The sequence below is a fragment of the Anas platyrhynchos genome, chromosome 4 (assembly GCF_047663525.1).
Source record: "Anas platyrhynchos isolate ZD024472 breed Pekin duck chromosome 4, IASCAAS_PekinDuck_T2T, whole genome shotgun sequence".
NCBI classification, from domain to species: Eukaryota; Metazoa; Chordata; class Aves; order Anseriformes; family Anatidae; genus Anas; species Anas platyrhynchos.
This window is the reverse complement of record NC_092590.1, coordinates 79,470,997-79,487,581: the sequence shown is the minus strand read 5'-3', so window position 1 is coordinate 79,487,581 and position 16,585 is coordinate 79,470,997. Positions and strand designations below refer to the sequence as shown.

The window sequence follows — 16,585 nt, the reverse complement described above, 5'->3', positions numbered from 1 at the left end:
CACGTGGAGGCACTCCCGCCCCGGACATGGACGGCGCTGCTGGCTCCAGTGCTCGACCGCAGCCGCTCCAGCAGCAGCCAAATCAAGCAGCGAATGTGGCAGAAAATAGATGGAAACCTCAGCAGGAGGAAATGCAGCGGTGCAGAGAGTCTGGCCAGGAACTGGCCGACGTGGCAGCACCTCCCCAGCACACCCAGAGCCGGGGTGCCACCCGTGGGTGTCACATCACACCCAGCACCCACACCAGCACCAGGCGGGTGGAGGCACCAGCGCCGCGTCCCCAGTGCAGGTCAGCACCAACATTGCTCCCACAGTGCACAGCCCCCGTGGGACCCCTCCCCGATCCCCCCAGACCCATTCCCAGTAGCTGCCATTGCACGGTACTCACTGGGCGAAGAGGTGCCTGGAGCGGACGATGAACTTGAAGATGTACTCCAAGGCCTTGAAGGTGCGCATGAGCGGCTCGCAGGGCTCTCCACGGCTCGCCTGCTCCACGTACTGCGTCAGCACCGAGATCAGCTTCCTGCGGGACAGGGGCACCGGGGGGGCTCAGCGGCTTCCCTGCCACACGGACCTGGGCTGAGCCCCCTCCCGGCTCACCCCCCCTCCCTGTCTCCATCCCTCCTGGCACCCGCCGTACTTGTAGGCGAGCGTGGCGCTGAAGTGCTGGCGGATGTAAGCCTCCAGGACGGCGTTGAAGTGGTGAAACTTCCTATCAGCCACGAGCCCCACGATGAAAACCTGCGGAGAGGTCGCATGGCTTGGCACGGGGCAGCCAAAGCTCAAAGCTCAGCAGGGAAACAGGATTCTGCCTACCAGGGCATCAAAGACGAGCGTGTCATAGACATCCGTGTCTGCATTCTCCATCATGATGGAGAACAAGGCGTCCAAAGTGTCCTGGAGGAACTGGGGAGAGGAGAAGACTGTGAGGGCTCGAGCACTCGCTCCCAGCATCACCCCAGCCCTGACAGAGGCAGCACCCATCCGGCACAGAGCCGCCTGCGGTCCCTTCACAGCTGTTCTCCATTGGAGGCATCCGGCCCTTTTCCAGGACACAATTCCCCAGCCTGACCCGTCCTGACTGGGAGCCCGGCACCTCCAGCCACCCACCGTGCCAGGAAGCCCCCAGCACAGACCCCGCCAACCCCCAGCAGCTGCTGCACCCCCCAGCCCCCTGGGGGAGCGAGAAGCCAGAAAACACCCGGGGGCTTGGCAGGGGAGATGCAAGCAGGGAAGGGCCGGGGGGCGCACAGGCAGCAGCAGCCCCTCTCCTACCTTGATGACTTCTCCTCCGTCCACATTCATCAGCTTCTGCAGGTTCCCCGCCAGGAGGCTGGGCTTTGACCGCCACTTCAGCAGCCCCAGCAGGTTGACTGTGTGGGGACAAGGTGTGGGTCAGCTCGGCCTTTGCTCACCCCCAGGCTCCGCGTTACGGTGCCCACAGCCTCACCGCTGCCCACCCGACCAAGCGACACGGCAGGGGCTGAGCAGCCTCCCTGCGACCCCGAGCCCACCAGCCCCATGGGGAGGGACTGGGGGGACATTCACAGGTGGCCACACTGCCCCCCCGTAATCTCCGTAGCCAGACCATTGTGGGGCCAGGACCCCCAGGGGGCACCGTGCCCCCCCACCCCAGTGCCCTGCAGCCACACACAGCAGCCAGCTTCTAGGCGAGGAGAACCCACGGTGAAAGGGGAAGCGCAGTGCCACTGCCGGCTCCTCTGGGCAAGGGGGGGGCCATGCAGGCAGCCATGATCTGCTGCAGGGGGAGGGCACGTCTGTGCACGAGCCTTTGCACCGGCTGCTTGTGGACATTTAACAGATTGGTTCAGTTTCACGCAGCCCAGACCTGCGCCTGCAGGGCCCACAGCACTGCACAGCCCCACACCCCCTGAGGGATGTCCACATCCCCGGGCAGCTCCCGCTCCTGCAGAGCACGGCACCGGTCAATGACCCTGCGTTCAACAGCTGCTCAGCACCAAAAGCTTCCCAAGTTCACTACCATAAATTCAGCTAAAAACAGGATGATTACTACAGAAGCTGCATTTGTGCTGCAGGAAGAGAACGAGCTGAACTCCAGTGCCCCAAGCCCCACGTGCGCTGCACTGTAAGTCCCAAGCCCTGTTAGTGTAGCGGCAATGTCACCACGTCCTGCGCCTCCTGCACTGCAAAGCCCGTTCCCCGAGCACTGAGAGCCCCTCGTCAGAGCCGTGGTTTCCCCTGCTGCATCATTAAAATGTAGCAAAAGCAGGGCTGAGTATTAGAGGCTGCTGGCCTTGCAGAGGAGGCACTATGGTTCGGGAGGAAAGCATCGGTATCCCTGCGGCGTCCTCCCCGCGGACCAAGCACTGACAGGACCCGCCTGCTGCCAGTGCTCCCGTGCAGCGCTTTAACCCCAACCCAGATCAAAATGTTATTCCCACGTGTTTGTGTCCCCCCGGGGAGGGACAGGCTGCTGCTGAGCTTCCTGCAGAGACACAGGCAATGCACCCGGAGCTGGAGCACCCGGCACCGCTGCACAGAGCCGCCAGCCCCGGGGAGCGCACGGCCACGGCCACCCGCGTGCTGCACGCCTCCAACGCGGGCGTTGTAAGGGCACTTGGACAGTGCGGCTTTATCAGCAGAGCAGAAACATTGCGTTATCAGCTGGGCTCTCCTGTTCACTTCCGATACATGCATGGAGTTTGTGTAATTGCCAGCGCTCACTCAGGGTTGCCTGCACCTTTTTGTTTGCCACGTCCCGAAACATTTTGTGCGAGGCAAAATGCTGTCTCTAAATGCTGATGCATCTGCGTTTGGATGGCACGCACACTCTTGGCTGACTTGCAATGAACTGAGCAAAGGACCTCCAGGGCTAAAAGCCCCAGCTATGCAACTTAAGACAGGGCTTTGAAAAACACCGAGTCCCAATTCCCATCATGATTTCAGAAGGGCCCAGAGAAGGTCGCACAGCGTTTGACAGCAGCACTCAGCAGCTCGTTCCAGCTCCCAAATTGGAGGCAGCAGCTCGGTTCCCTCAGGGCCATGAGCAGATTAATTACCATCTGCAGGGGTTTACACGGGCCAAGAAACTGCTAACTACCTATAGCTGCTGGCAGGCGAGGCTCCGCCAAGGTGGAGAGCGCGTGTAAATACTTGCAGCCTGTTACTGTTTGTTCTCATTCCCCTGCCTTTGCAAACTAATCTGCCGCTAACTCAGGAGGGCTCAGGAGGGCTCAGGAGACAGATAAGCCAAAAGACAACCGTAATAAAAAAAAAAAAAAAAAAAAAGAGAGAGAGAGAGAAGTGAGAACCATTATGAGCTCCAGCCCTGAGCTATCAACCCAGCCGTACACAGAGCTGGTAGTGAGCAGCACCCCAGCACAGCAGCATGAGTCCTGCGGCAGCAGTGCCATGCAGCAAGCACGGCAAACGTGGGGGAGTGGTGGCTGCCGAGGGCAGCGCCGGCCCCAGCAGCAGTCTCGGCCCCTGGCTGCCCACTCCTGCCTCGGGGAGCCCCCAGGTCCCAGCCCTGAGACCCCTGGGACCCCAAAACCCTGTCAGCCTGCACGGCCCTGGGGGCAGCCTTTTGCTCCAGAGGCACTGGCCATGTCTAAACAGTAATGCAGTGCTCAGCACTTCTGCTTTCCCTGCGTTTTCCGTGTGCTATCTGCAGGGTCCCTGACACCACTGGTGATGGGAGCGAGCACCACACTGGGGAGGCCGCGCAGCGCCCCGGCCCTGAGCTCCAGCTGGGCTCCCCAGGGCTGCTGCTCACGCACTGCTCTTGTCCTGGCTGTAAATCACTCAGCCACAGCACCCGGCTCCCTCGTAAAACGGGGATAACAGCAGCTCCCTTTCTAACAAGCCCCTGCGGGGAGGTGTGCACAAGCTGTATTTATTCCATATTTTAGGAAGGAGAGCAGGCCCGCTCCTGTTCCCTGGCCCCAAGGACAAATGGCTCAGCTCAGGCAGGCAGAGCCCAGCCGGCCTCCCCCCCCTGGGCCAGCTCCCCACAGGGGCACTGTGCCACAGACCGGTGGGGTCACCGAGCTGCTGTGCTCAGCGTGCAGGGACGAACACGGTCTGGCACACGGGGATGTCAGCCAGGGCACGGGGAACAGACAGGTGCCTCTCCCCATCCCCATGCGCTGCCAGCCCTGGGTACCACCAGCTGGGCACAGCACAGCTCTCAGGAAACCGGCCCCGCAGCCAGGACTCACCGTTCTGCGTCAGCTTCGTGGAGCAGACGAGCGTGGAGATTTGGAAGCTGTCCCGGGCCGACACGGTTAAGCCGGACGCACCTCCACCCACACGGAACGAGGACCCCGAGAGGAGCTTGGGCTCAGGCAGGTTCCTTGTGGAGGGCAGCGCCAGGTATGAGCTGGCGTCCTCCAGCTTCCTGCTGTCCCCCTGCAAGCAGAGCACGTCGCACAGGCGAGGTCCCCCCCGGGCGGCCGGGCAGCACCTCGGGAGGGGGGGGCTGCACGCCCTGCCATCGCCAGCTTGGCTCTGCACCGCGGCGCGCGGGAATCGTGAGATCGTGAAATGGGTGCGTGGGAGCGCATGGGGAGAGGTCAGCCCCAGGGCCCAAGCACTGCTGCGAGGACGGACACGAAGCCCACAGCGGGTCCCTGCTCGGGGCCCCCGCCTCACCACCAGCAGCCCCTGAGGGCACCGCGCCGGGGGTGCCACCGGGCTGGGAGGAGAGCGGAGCCCCCAGCCCCACACGTCCCCCTGCCCCTGGGGACCGCAGCGCTTCTGCATCTCGAGAACGAGGCATTTGTCTTTTCCCTGACTGCAGCCTGCTTGGTAAACTTCTCCTCTGTTGGAGGTCAGACAAAGATCGCAAAATTGTTCGTTTGTTTGTTCACTTTTCCCTCGGCGTGTAACTTCCCCCGGTGTAACCGCGATTTCCAGCTGACTCACGCGAGGCACTCCGTGCCTTCCGAGGGCAGCTGAGCCCTACTAGGGTAAACTGACTTAATTTCAGACATTTCTCAACCAGCGTGAGATCAAGAGGTCTGAAGAGCTAAAAGCGTGGAATTCACACTCCTCTGGCAAACAAAGATAAAAGATTAAATAGCTTCTGACTCCCAGAGTCAAGCTCCTTTGTTTGCCGGGAAGAGCAGAAATCTTCTGCTGGATCAGCCAGGGAGAAGACAAAGCAGAACAGAGCATGCCAACTCCAACTCGCTCGGAGGCTGAGGACACTGCTGAATGCGATGGGTTCAGCGAGGGCAGCAACAACTCTTTAAAAAGTAGAAAATGCATCCAGAGAGGAGACGTGCGAGGCTTTGGTCTCTGCTGCAGCCAACAGCAGCAAGCCTGAAGGCACCCAGAGCTCGCTCTGCTGTGGGACGTGGAGCAGGACGGTCCCCTGGAGAGCCAGGGAAGGCCACAACGGCATTTAAAGAATTCGGGTGTTTTGCCCAAAATGAGCACAGAGGAGGGGCAGGATAACAAATTTCAGATGCATTCATCTTCTGGGGAAAATATCACCGATCTGTCTCTGCAGCCACAGCTCACTGCAGGGAGGGGCACCGGGCATTGCGGGGGCGATGGATGGGAACAGCAGCGCGGGGGGGGCACCAGGCAGGCAGCAGGGAGCCCGGCCGCGGCCACGGGCAAGAGGGTGTGCAAGGCTCAGGGCAGGAGGCTGAGGGGGCGGACAGACAGACAGACAGACGGATGGATGGATGAATGGATGGATGGACAAGGCTTGCTCAGGCAGCACAGGCACCCGGGGCAGCCGGGACCACAGCAGTAACACTGGCAGCGGGCACAGCGCCTGTGCCGTGTCCACTGCCTGGGCACCGTTAGCGGCAGGAGGAGCTGGGGCGCTGGGAGGGCTCCCCTAAAGGGAGGCTCCCCTAAATGGCTCCATGGTCCCCACGGCCCGACCAAGCCCAGCTCCTGGCACAGCAGCACAGGTGGGCACCCGCTCTTGTGCACTTTGGCACCAAAGCTGACCGCAGTTTTCCTAATGAACAGAGAGCTTCCCTCCTCACATTGTCTCTATGCTCCCTCAGAACAAACCTGGGCAGTTTTAAGCAGACAAACCATGGTGAAATCAGATAAAATGCAGCAAACATCTTCACCAGGCTGTTCCCTCCTGTGCCTGACACATTTAAGTTGCTTTTTCCTAAACAAAACTTGTCAGTGCAGAGGAGCAGAGTGGGGGCTGGAGATGATGTGTGCAGAGCTGCGGCAGGGCCTCCGAGGACAGAGAGGAGAGGAGATGAGGACGGGGCTGGGGACCCTGCAGGAGACCTCGGCCAGGAGCCAGCGGTGCCTGCAGCCGGGGCACCTGCGGTGGTGATGGGGCCGGCGCGCCCAGCTCCACCAGTACCTTGTAGAGGAGGAGGTCGTGCTCCCCATCGCGCAGGGTGGTGCCGTCGGGTCGCATCAGCTTCACGAAGGCCATGGAGAAAATCTTCTCGCTCTTGTCTTTAGCTGGGAGAGACAGAAGCACGGGGGAGGTGAAGGCAGCGTGGAGACAGCCCGGGGAGCCGCGGGGTGGGCAGGGAGAGGCAGCCCCAGCTGCGCCTGCCACCGGAGCGCTGCAGGGAGGTGGTGCCGGGGTGTGGGAGCTGCGGGCAGCACCGTGGGCACCGTGGGCAGCAGGGATGGCAGCAGGGGTGTCTCTGTGGGCAGCAGGGATGTCTCCGTGCGCCTGGGGGCAGCGGCTGCAGCAGCCAGGCAAGGAAAAGAGGGAGGGAGAGAACACCAACAGCAGGGATGGGGCAAAGAGGGGAGGCCGGGGACCCTGTGGGGACAAGGCTGGGCTTGGGGCAGGCGGGGTTTGGCTGGTGCAGGATCAGGCCTGTGAGCATCCAACCCAGCTGCAGGTCCCTGCTGCCCCTCCCTGCAGACGGGAAAATCCCGGTGCCTGGGATTTTCAGCTCCACCAACGGCAGCACCTCTGCTCCCGGCCGCACGCTGCAGCCCCCGGCCTCCCCGCAGCCAAAAGCCACAGGAGGCAGAGCAGACGCCAAGCACCGAGCCCAGGGAGCTGCCTGGCAGCGATGTCCCGGAGATCTGCTGCCTCGCCACGGGCAGCTGGGACCGAGCAAAGCAGGGATGACGGCTTGCCTCCTCCCGCATGAGAATCCAAGTGTCACAGCACACCCGGGGTGTCCCCACAGGAGCAGGACTGGGACCTCTTGCGAGGTCCTCCCCTCTCTGCAGCCCCCGGGCCACCCGCCGCCACCGCAGCCTTGGCAGGGAACACGGGCGGAGGAACGGGTGAAGGAGAGAGATGCTCACAGTCACTGGAGGAGCGGTGCTTGAAGGTGAATCTCAGGTGGGTCTTGTGGACGTCTTCGATGGGAACGGCAATCTGAGGGAGGGAGGCAATCTGAGAGAGGCTGCCACAGCGCCCGTCCCCCAGGAACCAGCCCCTGTGGGACCCCTCTGGGACCCCTCTGGAGCAGGGGCAGTGGGACACAGCCCCATGGCGGGCGGTCCTGCTGCAGCCCCCCGGGGCAGACCTTCACTGTCTCCATCCACCGCTGGTGCCGCTGCTGGTAGTAGACCACGGAGCGGTATTCGCTGGCCGGCTTGTCCCCCGCCCCGTGGTAAATCACGTTCTGTGGGAGGACAGCAGCGGATGAGATATCCATGGACAGCTCTTGCAAGACTCACCTGACTTGCACATCAAAGTGCCCCAAAGGCCCCAGGAACTTCACATCCTCGGCTAACCCAGAACAGCCCCCACCCCTGAGCCTGTGCCAGTGTTCCCCTACACAGCCCCACACAACCTGGCCGGAACGGAGCCGTCCTGAGCATTGCTTCCCAGGCAGGTGGTGGGGGCTGCCGAGGGCTTCCCCATCCCCACCCACATCAAGCAGGGCTGGCCACAGCCTTTGAACGGAGGCAGGAAGGATGCATGAGCCTGCAGTGATGCTCGAGGCTTGAATTCCATTGCCCCACAGGAAATTCGTTATCGCGGGCAGAGGCAGAGGGAGGGGGGCTGCGTCTCTGCAAAGCCCAGCAGGAGCCTCGGTAATTAAAATCCTGCTCAGCACGGGGCAGATAAGGACTGAGTTAGAAATGAAAGCAAACACCCTGGGAAGAGAGGTGAGGCAGCACGGAGGTGGGAGAGACCAGGTCTGAGCTGCCCCCCGGCTCCTTCCCCTGCCCGGGCACACGAGGGCTGTGGGCAGCCAGTGAGCAGGGGTGGCCGGGGTTCTCCCTGTCCCTTCCCATGACTTTTTCAAGTCTTTATCCCAAAGGACAACTCCAGGAGCGGCAGCTTGCCACAGGTCTCAAGCCGCTCTGTGCCAGCACCAGCACTGACACCGCACGCCGCGGAGCTGCTGCCCCTGCCCGAGCCGGGGCGATGCACAGGGGGGTCCCCTTGCCCAAGGGCTGGCGCTGGCCTGGCGCTCGCCGTACCTGCACCACGTTGCCTGACTCGTCGCAGACGCACACCGTCACCTCCACGTTCTTCTGCGTCTTCTTGTTCCCCTTGTCGAACTCGCCCTGCACCAGCGTGAGGTAGATGTCGTTCCTGACGTCCCCTAGGAGGAGAGCCCCGTCAGTGGGGCCAGGTCCCCCCGCAGCCAGGGCGCCCCACGGCCTCACCCTGGGACCCCAAGCAGCCACCAGGGGATGAGCCCACCCGCCCCCCGCTCTCCCACGTGGAGCCACCTCCCCTCCCAGGCTGGCCGGGACGTGCACGCCCCGGGTCCTGCCTGCAGCCCCCCGAAAGCCCCCGGATGCCCTGCTGGGGGTGGCTGCTGCACCCACCCCCTGTGAGCAGCGCGTGGCACGGGGGAGGCTTGGCACAGAGGAGGGGAGGGGAGGGGAGGCCGGCGCTGCCTCCCCGCTTGCCTGGCATGATGACCTCCGGGTAGCCCAGCTTGCGTGCCACCACCGTGCTGCGGTCCACGAGGTGCGGGTGGTCCTTCCGCACCTGGCTCAGGTCTCCCCACAGCATCTTCAGGGACACCCAGAACCCTGCCAGGGACAAGGCGAGGGGTGTCAGCCCCACGGCCAGCAGCAGGACTGAGCTGTGTCGTGCTGGGCAGAGCCGGCCGCCACGCATTGCCCCTACGGGAGCTGCTGCCCTGTCCTGGGGCTCAGCCCCGAGGTGTTCGGGGGGTGGGCGACCACCCCAATGCCCCCACAAGGCACGGGGGAGCTGCTACCTTGTCCTTTGTGGTTGATGTCCTTTCCCTCCACCGCTTTCCTGATCATGTTGTGAAGGAAATCGTTCTCAGCAGCTGCCCTGCCAAACAGCGGAGCAGGGAGAGCTTCAGAGGAGCTCCCAGCCAGGACTCGTGGGAGCCCCGCAGCTGGCAGCAACGAACAGGAGAACAAGCTGGACCCCCCCGTGGTCCCCCACACCCACCCAACACCGAGCCCACCTAGAGGAAGGTGCAGGACAGCATCCACAGCTGACACGGGACGAGGTCCCCAGCCCTGAACACCCGTGTCCCTGCAGAGCCCCAGCAGGGTTCCAGAAGGATTCTCTCAGTACCTCCTTGCCCATATAAATGCCCTTTTGTCTAACTTCACCGCGTTCCTAGACCTGGTGACATCCCGTCCCAAGGATCCACGGTCCCTTTGCAAAGCCAAAGTTAACAGAAATCCTTTGCTCTGTGATCCTGGCACCTCCTGATGCCCCTTGCTGCTCTGTCCCCGTGCCAGCCCAGCCACCGGAGCTCTCCCCCCCTGCCCGTCCCCAGCCCAGGACTCACAGGTGCACAGGGATGAAGTGCTGCTTGTCCTCGTCGCTCTCACACTTCCCCTTGCTGATGTCCGTGATGTCCATCACTGCAACGGCACAGACACGGCAGCATGGGGTGGCTGCACCCCCAGGGACACGGCCCTTGTGCCAAATCCTCCAGGAGACACACGCGGGGCCGGCTTCGTCCCTTCCTGCAGCCAGCACCCTGCCTGCGCCCCTGCACTGATCCTTCTGTGCCTGGCCAGAGCTCCCCAGGGAGACCCCCATGTCCCACCAGGACCCTCTGCCACCTCATGGTGCTGAGCCACAGGGGGCTCTGCGCAGGGACCCACGCTACACACACACAGCTCCGTGGTGAATGGGCACAGAGCTGACACAGACTGGGACCCAGCACCCGGGCACAGCTCGCCCATGGGAAAGCTCCCAGGGGGTCTCTGCTGCACACAGGGGGTCTCTGCTGCACCCCCAGCAGCACCACAGCCCCAGACACAAGGATGGGCCCTGTGCTGGGCGCAAGATCCCACGCAGCTGGGGGCCATCCCCCACCTCACCCCTCCTCGCCCTGCTCTGCTTCAGCCACATGGGCAGAGCCGGGGCTGTGGGCGCACAGCACCCACCTGGTGCCCCCTCCAGCCACGAACCGGCTGCTCCCCGCCAGGTACCTCCGAGCCAAGAGCAGCCATACCCGGGACTTCTCCATCCCCCACAGGCACTGGGGCTCGGCGCAGGATGGACAGGGCACTGCCCCGCAGGCACCACGACAATCCATCTGGCCCCCTCCCCAGGGACACGCTCAGCTCAGAGCGCAATTAGCTGCCGGTATGTTAATAATTCACCTGGTAATTGCTCTGTGGCTGAGATCCTACTGCACGCTAATTGGCCAATTAAAATCAATAATTTCCTACCAAGTTCATCCGATGAGGATCAATACTCAGAGCAGGAACATTTGTCAAGGCAGAGGAGGGTGCGGGGAGCTCCAGCGCTCCTCCCTCCACAGGGGGTGCCCAGGGCTGCTCCCGGGGTCCCCTGCTCCTGGGGTCCCCACTGGCACCACCGGGCTTGGAACGGGGCAAAGCAGGCGGCGAGCACGGGGGGCACGGGCAGAGCATGGCCACGCAGAGAGGCGAGCGAGGGTTGGGGTCTGAGCACAGGAGCTGGCCGAGAGGCTGGTGCGGGGTCTGCTCCGGGAGCCCCTGCTCACCCGAAATGCCGAAGGGCCGACGGAGGCCGGTGCTGAGCTTGCGGCTGAGGGTCTCCCGGAGGTCCATGCGTCCCACCCGGATGATCTGGCACACCAAGAAAAGCCTCTCCCGCTTCAGGTCTTTGCTGCCCAGGTCCTGGGGGCACAGGGGGTGTGAGCAGGGTGCCGGCAGCACCACGTGAGGCTGCTCCTCTGCCAGCACTGGGAGACCACGGGGAACCTGCAGCTGCCAGGACGAGCTGGGGGTGCAGAGCTGCCACGGGCTCTGCCTGCAGGGGCTGGCGAGGGCCCTCACTGCTGTGCCCCACGGAGGGGCTTGGCAGGAGGGCACAAAGCTCCCCTGTCCCAGGGAGCCCGGGGTTTCTGTGCACCCCCAGACAACGCCGTGCTGGTGGGGACCGATGGCCCCACGGGGTACCCACGGTGTGGCAGCGTGGCTGAGGCAGGCACAGCTCACTGGGGGGGGGAAGCTCTGCCATGGGGCAGGGCCCAGGGGGGCAGCCCTGCACCCCAGCTCCAGGCACCCCAGCTCCAGGCACCCCAGCCAGGCCAGGTCCTGTGAGGATGCAGCAGGAGGACGTGGTGTGGGGACACAGCACAGGGACACGGTGTGGGGACACAGCACAGGGACACGCAGCTGGTTCTGGCAGTGAGCAGGGGTCGGAGGTGAGCAAGAGCTGGGGGAGTTGGATGGTGGGGCTGGAAGTGCTGATGCTGCTCATTTGCATTGATTTCCTGGCTCATCTGCATATCGATGGCTTGGGCTGTCCTGAGGGTCAGCTCGGCTCTGCTTGCACAGCGGAAACCTGCCCCGTCAGCAGGAGCTGCTCCTCGCCTGCCTCCCCGGAGGCGGCTGAAACCAGGACAAGCCCAGTGAGGGCGGGCACGGGGGGCGAGGGGCAGCCCACGGGGGGGTGTGCAGAGCCCTGGTGCCAGGGCAGGGGCTGCACCGGGAGCCATGGGGCTGGCACGACGGGAAAAAAGGAGAAAGGAGCAGCAAGGAGAGAGCGCTGAGGGGAAGAGCTGGGACTGGGATGGGGGTGGGGGACAGGGGCTGCAGTGGGGTTGGCACCTCCCGTGCACGGTGCCCCAACGCACCCCACACGCTGCATTGAGGGGAGGACGCGTGGGCTGGGTGCCTGCAGGGGGGCAGCAAGCAGGCAGCGCCACCTCCCAGCCACAGCCCCAGCGGGGACAGGCGAGGTCCCTCGCTCACCGTGAAGATGGCCTTGAGGTTGTTGAGCAGCTCGATGTCCTGCGGGACGCCCGTGCTGGCCCAGCGGATCACATAGTTCTCACTGCGAGGGGACGGCGAGACGTGAGGAGCCCGTGGTCAGTCCCTGCACGTCGGGGGTCCCACACCAGGCAGAAGCCCCGGCAGTAGGACCCAGAGCAAACAGGGGCAGGGACTGCCCTGCTCCGGGGGGCAGCAACCAGGGGATGCTGTGGGGAGCAGAGGGATGGGACCCCTGCCAAGCGCTGTGCCGCCCGGGGCCCCACCTGATCATGCGCTGCTCGCCGGGGTCGTACAGTGCCATGAAGAGCTGCGCCTCCTCACCGATGTTGCAGACGAAGTTGCGTACGCAGAGGTAGAGGTTGTGGGAGGGCGAAGCTGCCAGGCGGGCGCTGCAGCCCAGCTCGCTCTGCTGTGGGCACTGTGGGGCAGGAGGTGGCTCAGCCCCATGGCACGGCCCCACGGCGCGACCCTGCAGGCTCTCGGCACGGCGGGGCCGGCGCTGGCTCTCACCATCTCCTCCTGGATGCGCTGCGTGATGGTCTGCGCCGCCTTCTTGTGTGCCTGGAAGAGGCTGATGACGCTGGTCCTGTCGGGGTCCAGGATGTTTTCATCCTCGTCCCGCACCACCAGGTCCAGCGCAAGGATCCTGCAGGGGCCGGGATGGGTGAGATGGGACCCAGCACCTGGGGAGCTGGGCGCACGGTGTGGGGGCAGGATGATCCCAGCAGGCCGTGGCCAGCAACAGCCAGCCGGGGAGGGGACAGGAGCAGAGCAGCACCAGGGACGTGCTCCTGCCCCACCCAGGGCTCACTGGCAGTAGCCATCAGCCAGGTTCAATGCCCAGCCAGCAGCACGCCAGGGGGGACGCGGGGACAGCAAGCCGGGTCAGCACCGACGCTGCAGCAGGGCGCAGAGCATCCGGCACCCCCCAGCACCACAGACAGTGCCTGCGGTGGTGGCAGCTGCAGCGCCTCGCTCCCAGCCCCGCTCTCACTTGTTGCCGTAGTCGATCTTGCCGGTCACCTCCTTCTTGAGCTGCAGCAGCTCGTCCTTGGGCAGCGTCCCCGAGAGCAGCTGCGAGCGCCGCTCCATCAGCTCGTACATCATCTGCTTCACCTGCCGGTACCGCTCCGTCTGCCCCGCCTGTGGGCGGCCGCCACGCACAGGGTCACCCTCGCACCCCCACCGAGTCCCCGCGCCCCCACAGCCCCGTTCCCCACCATCCCTCACCACGTAGAGCTGCTTCCAGATGGTGGCCCACTCCCGCAGCGTGGTGGTGATCTCCTGCACCATGGGCATCTCGGCAGGGACCACGCACTCCTCCGCCCTGGGGAAGACGCAGAGCCCTGCAGCACCCCGCTGCTGGTGGGGCGGGCAGGTGGCCCCCTCACCCCGTACCTACCCCCTGCGCTCCACCACCGCGCCCTTCAGGTGGATCAGCGAGGCCGGGAAGATGCCCTGGGGGGGCAGCAGCCATCAGCACCCATGCGCAGGGGCTGGGTGAGGATGCAGTGCCCCCCTGTACAGTCCTGGGGGGTCAAGACTGGGGACTCCCTCGGCACTGAGCACCCTGCAGGGGGTCCCCAGCCCGGCGATGCCCCCAGTGCCTGGCGCAGCCCCTGCCGGGCACCCAGCCGGGGCCATTCCCTGCACCTCGTCCCCCACGGTACCCCTCACCTACCCGGGCAGCCCTGTTCCTGAGCGAGTACCCGCGGTACCAGCCTGCAAGGAAAGGGGAGGTGACAGCGTCAGCCAGCCTTGGGGCCTGATGGCCCTGGCACGAGGCGCTGGCGCTGGGTGCACCTGGGTACCCCAGCCTGGCACAGCCCGGGGGCACGGGGGCCCCTTACCCTCAGAGGCCTGCAGGATGTGCACCGTCTCCCCGACCTGCAGCGGGAGGTGATGCTCGTTGGTGCTTGGGAAGTTCCACACGGCTGCGGAGAGAGGGGCCAGGAGCCGTGGTCAGGGGACCTTGCCTGCCCCCCCCTGCCCAATACAGCCCCCTGGGAACAGGGTGCCCCACACCCCGTCTCCCCCATGGGGCAGAGCCACCCCAACAGGCACCGCTCTGCCCCCGGGGTGCTGGTGCAGGGTCCCAGCCCCACACGAGCAGCCTGAGATCCCAGGGGGGCGAGGGGCTGGGCGGGAGCAGAGCACCTTGGGGTGCCCCAGCCCGCAGGAGGGGACCCCACGGAGCCACCACGCAGCTGCCACGGCACCGGGCAGGGCAGGACCCCCTCAGCCCCCAGACCCAGCGCGTGCTGGTCCCAAGCCCTGCGTCCTCCCAGCAGGCTGCCAGCCGCCCGCAGCCCCGCACGGCCGGGTCCCGCTGCCCGGGGCACGCACCCACCGCGAGCACAGGGGCTGTGAGCGCAGCACTCAGGGCGCTTCCTGCCGCAGCGCAGGCTGCACCGGGACTGCTGCGGTTAGTCCTGCCGCTATTTCTGGTGCTGCGGCCAGCGGCGGCTCTGGGTAGAAGCAGCCCTGCCCTGGCTGCAGGACCGGCTGCACGCTGCTGGGACCGTCCCCTGCAGGCACGCACACCCCCAGCAGCTCCCTCCAGGACCCTGCCCACCACCCTCCGCTACAAAACCTCGCCACCTAAACCCAATCCTCCAGCTCATGTCCTCGGGGGTGCGGTGCCCCCAGACCCGCACAGCTCCTCCAGGACCCCCTGGATGGACACACACACGCTGCTGGCCCCAGGGCTCCCCGCAGCACCAGGAGCCCTGAGCTGCAGCAGTTGCCCTGAGCTGCCTGGGGCCCCCTCCTGCCATCCTGCCCCCTGCCAGCCCCAGCCCGGGTCCCAGCTCACTCCTGGCCCAGCTCCTTCCTGCCCCCAGCCCCCACCAGACCAGGCTTCCTCGTAGGCCGGTCCCTAGAGCCCCCTGCAGCACCCCAGGCCCCATTGTGGGGCTCAGCCCCCGCTCGGGGTCGCTGCCTGCAGCGCAGGGAGGGGACGTGGGAAATGGCCCCCCAGAAACGGGAAGAGGCGCGGGGCGGCGCGGCACAAGGAGAAGTGCCTGCTGCTCGCTCAGGGGCTGCTGCAGGGTGCAGGGCTCAGGGGCGTTGCCGCAGCCCACTCAGAGGGTGGGAGCAGAGCCCCGAGCAGGCCTGGGGCAAAGAGCGGGGCTGGCCCTGGGCTGCCTGCTGCAGGTGCCCTGGGTGCAGGGTCCCGAGCTCCAACAGGAGCTGAGCCCAGACCCCCAGCCCAGCGGGGAGGGATGGTTCCTGAGCTGGGGACCAGAGAGGTGCTGCCCCTGCACCCCTGCCCTGATGCTTGGCCCCTCGGCTCCCCATCCCCACCCAGCACCCGCGATGCTCAGCCTCCTGCCATGCTCAGCCCCCAGCCCGCCCCATCGCCGGCCCTGCAGCCCCCTCCTGTCCCACACTTGTCCCTGCATCCCGTGGCCTCGCAGCACCAGCACCATGGCATCACGTGGACCTGACCTTGTGCCCTGCGCATCGCCGCTGCTCCACCCGGCACGGCAGCGCTCACCCGCAGCCCCCGCTGCCCCGGCGGCTCCACTCACCCACGCCATACTTCTCCTCCTTGGTGGGCAGCCAGGGGGCCATGGCCGGCTCTGCAGCGCACCGCGGGGACCCGGGGCAGCTGCCGGTTCCTCCCGCCCCGCTCCCCGGGTCACGTGCGCCTCATCGGTTTGTGCAAACCTCCGCTTCCTCAACGCCCAGCTGGGTGCTGCGGGACCCGGCCAACGGCCCTGCACCCCCACGGGGCACCGACACGGAGCCCGCTGCCCCCACGCTGCCCGGAGGGGACCGGGGCTGCCCGGGGTGCCATGGGCTGCCTGCCCCGGCCATGCTGCAGCACCCAGAGCCCCCCAGCTGAGCATTGCCCATGGCAGTGACACCAGGGCTGGAGCCTCTGGCACTGAGGGCACCCGCCGGGACGAGGCCTCGGTGCTCCCAGCTGGGGCTGGGCTGTCCCCGTCCCCGTCCCTCAGGGCACGAGGCCGGTGGCACGGGCACCGCCCGGGGGGCTCAGCGGGGCCGTGCCCAGCCCCTGCCCTCCCGCAGCACCCGGCGGGGAGGGAAGCAGCGGCCGGGCACCGACCGCTTCCTTCCTCCTGCCCGCTGCTCCCCGGCTGCCCCTGGGTTCGGGGAGCCGGGTGCTGCCGCCCTGCCCCGCTCACGGAGCCCCGGCCCCGCCGTGCTCCCGGCCCGGGGCAGGCGCCCCGCTGAGCCGCGTCTCCGCCAGCCCCTGGGTGCGTCTGCCCGGTGCCCAGCCCCGGACACCACCGGGCCCAGAGCCCGGCCGGGCAGCCCGGGGCGGGGGCACGGGGAGCCCACGGGGAGCCCACGGGTGCGGGCAGGCGGCCCCGGGACAGGGGCAGGGGCAGGGCCGTGCCCGCGGGTGGCTCCCCCCGGCCGCTGGGAGCCGCCGGCCCCGCCGCCCGCCCGCGGAGCCCGGTGCCGCTGCCAGCCCCGCTGCTCGGCCACACCGGGCACG

At 66.0% G+C, this 16,585-nt stretch overlaps 1 protein-coding gene across 2 annotated transcripts in view; it reads right to left on the bottom strand.

The window, feature by feature from the left end:
* LOC101803899 (dedicator of cytokinesis protein 2-like) overlaps positions 1–16,046 on the bottom strand; it is a 65,031-nt gene extending 48,985 nt beyond the window's left edge. Inside the window, exons 1-22 of one of the 2 annotated variants that reach the window (XM_072037993.1) lie at positions 15,648–16,046; positions 13,965–14,048; positions 13,796–13,836; positions 13,517–13,572; positions 13,345–13,441; positions 13,109–13,257; positions 12,625–12,760; positions 12,378–12,532; positions 12,094–12,175; positions 10,878–11,013; positions 9,687–9,762; positions 9,135–9,214; positions 8,818–8,943; positions 8,380–8,504; positions 7,473–7,571; positions 7,249–7,321; positions 6,332–6,435; positions 4,203–4,392; positions 1,276–1,373; positions 817–906; positions 641–741; positions 389–523 (exon numbers count right to left, since the gene is read on the bottom strand). In XM_072037993.1, the coding sequence (XP_071894094.1) occupies positions 389–523; positions 641–741; positions 817–906; positions 1,276–1,373; positions 4,203–4,392; positions 6,332–6,435; positions 7,249–7,321; positions 7,473–7,571; positions 8,380–8,504; positions 8,818–8,943; positions 9,135–9,214; positions 9,687–9,762; positions 10,878–11,013; positions 12,094–12,175; positions 12,378–12,532; positions 12,625–12,760; positions 13,109–13,257; positions 13,345–13,441; positions 13,517–13,572; positions 13,796–13,836; positions 13,965–14,048; positions 15,648–15,690 (2,276 nt within the window). In that variant the 5' untranslated portion in view covers positions 15,691–16,046. Of the gene's footprint in view, positions 1–388; positions 524–640; positions 742–816; positions 907–1,275; positions 1,374–4,202; positions 4,393–6,331; positions 6,436–7,248; positions 7,322–7,472; positions 7,572–8,379; positions 8,505–8,817; positions 8,944–9,134; positions 9,215–9,686; positions 9,763–10,877; positions 11,014–12,093; positions 12,176–12,377; positions 12,533–12,624; positions 12,761–13,108; positions 13,258–13,344; positions 13,442–13,516; positions 13,573–13,795; positions 13,837–13,964; positions 14,049–15,564; positions 15,596–15,647 lie in introns of those variants that run through there. The other variant, XM_072037994.1, reaches the window with a different exon arrangement.
* Positions 16,047–16,585: the final 539 nt, after the last annotated feature.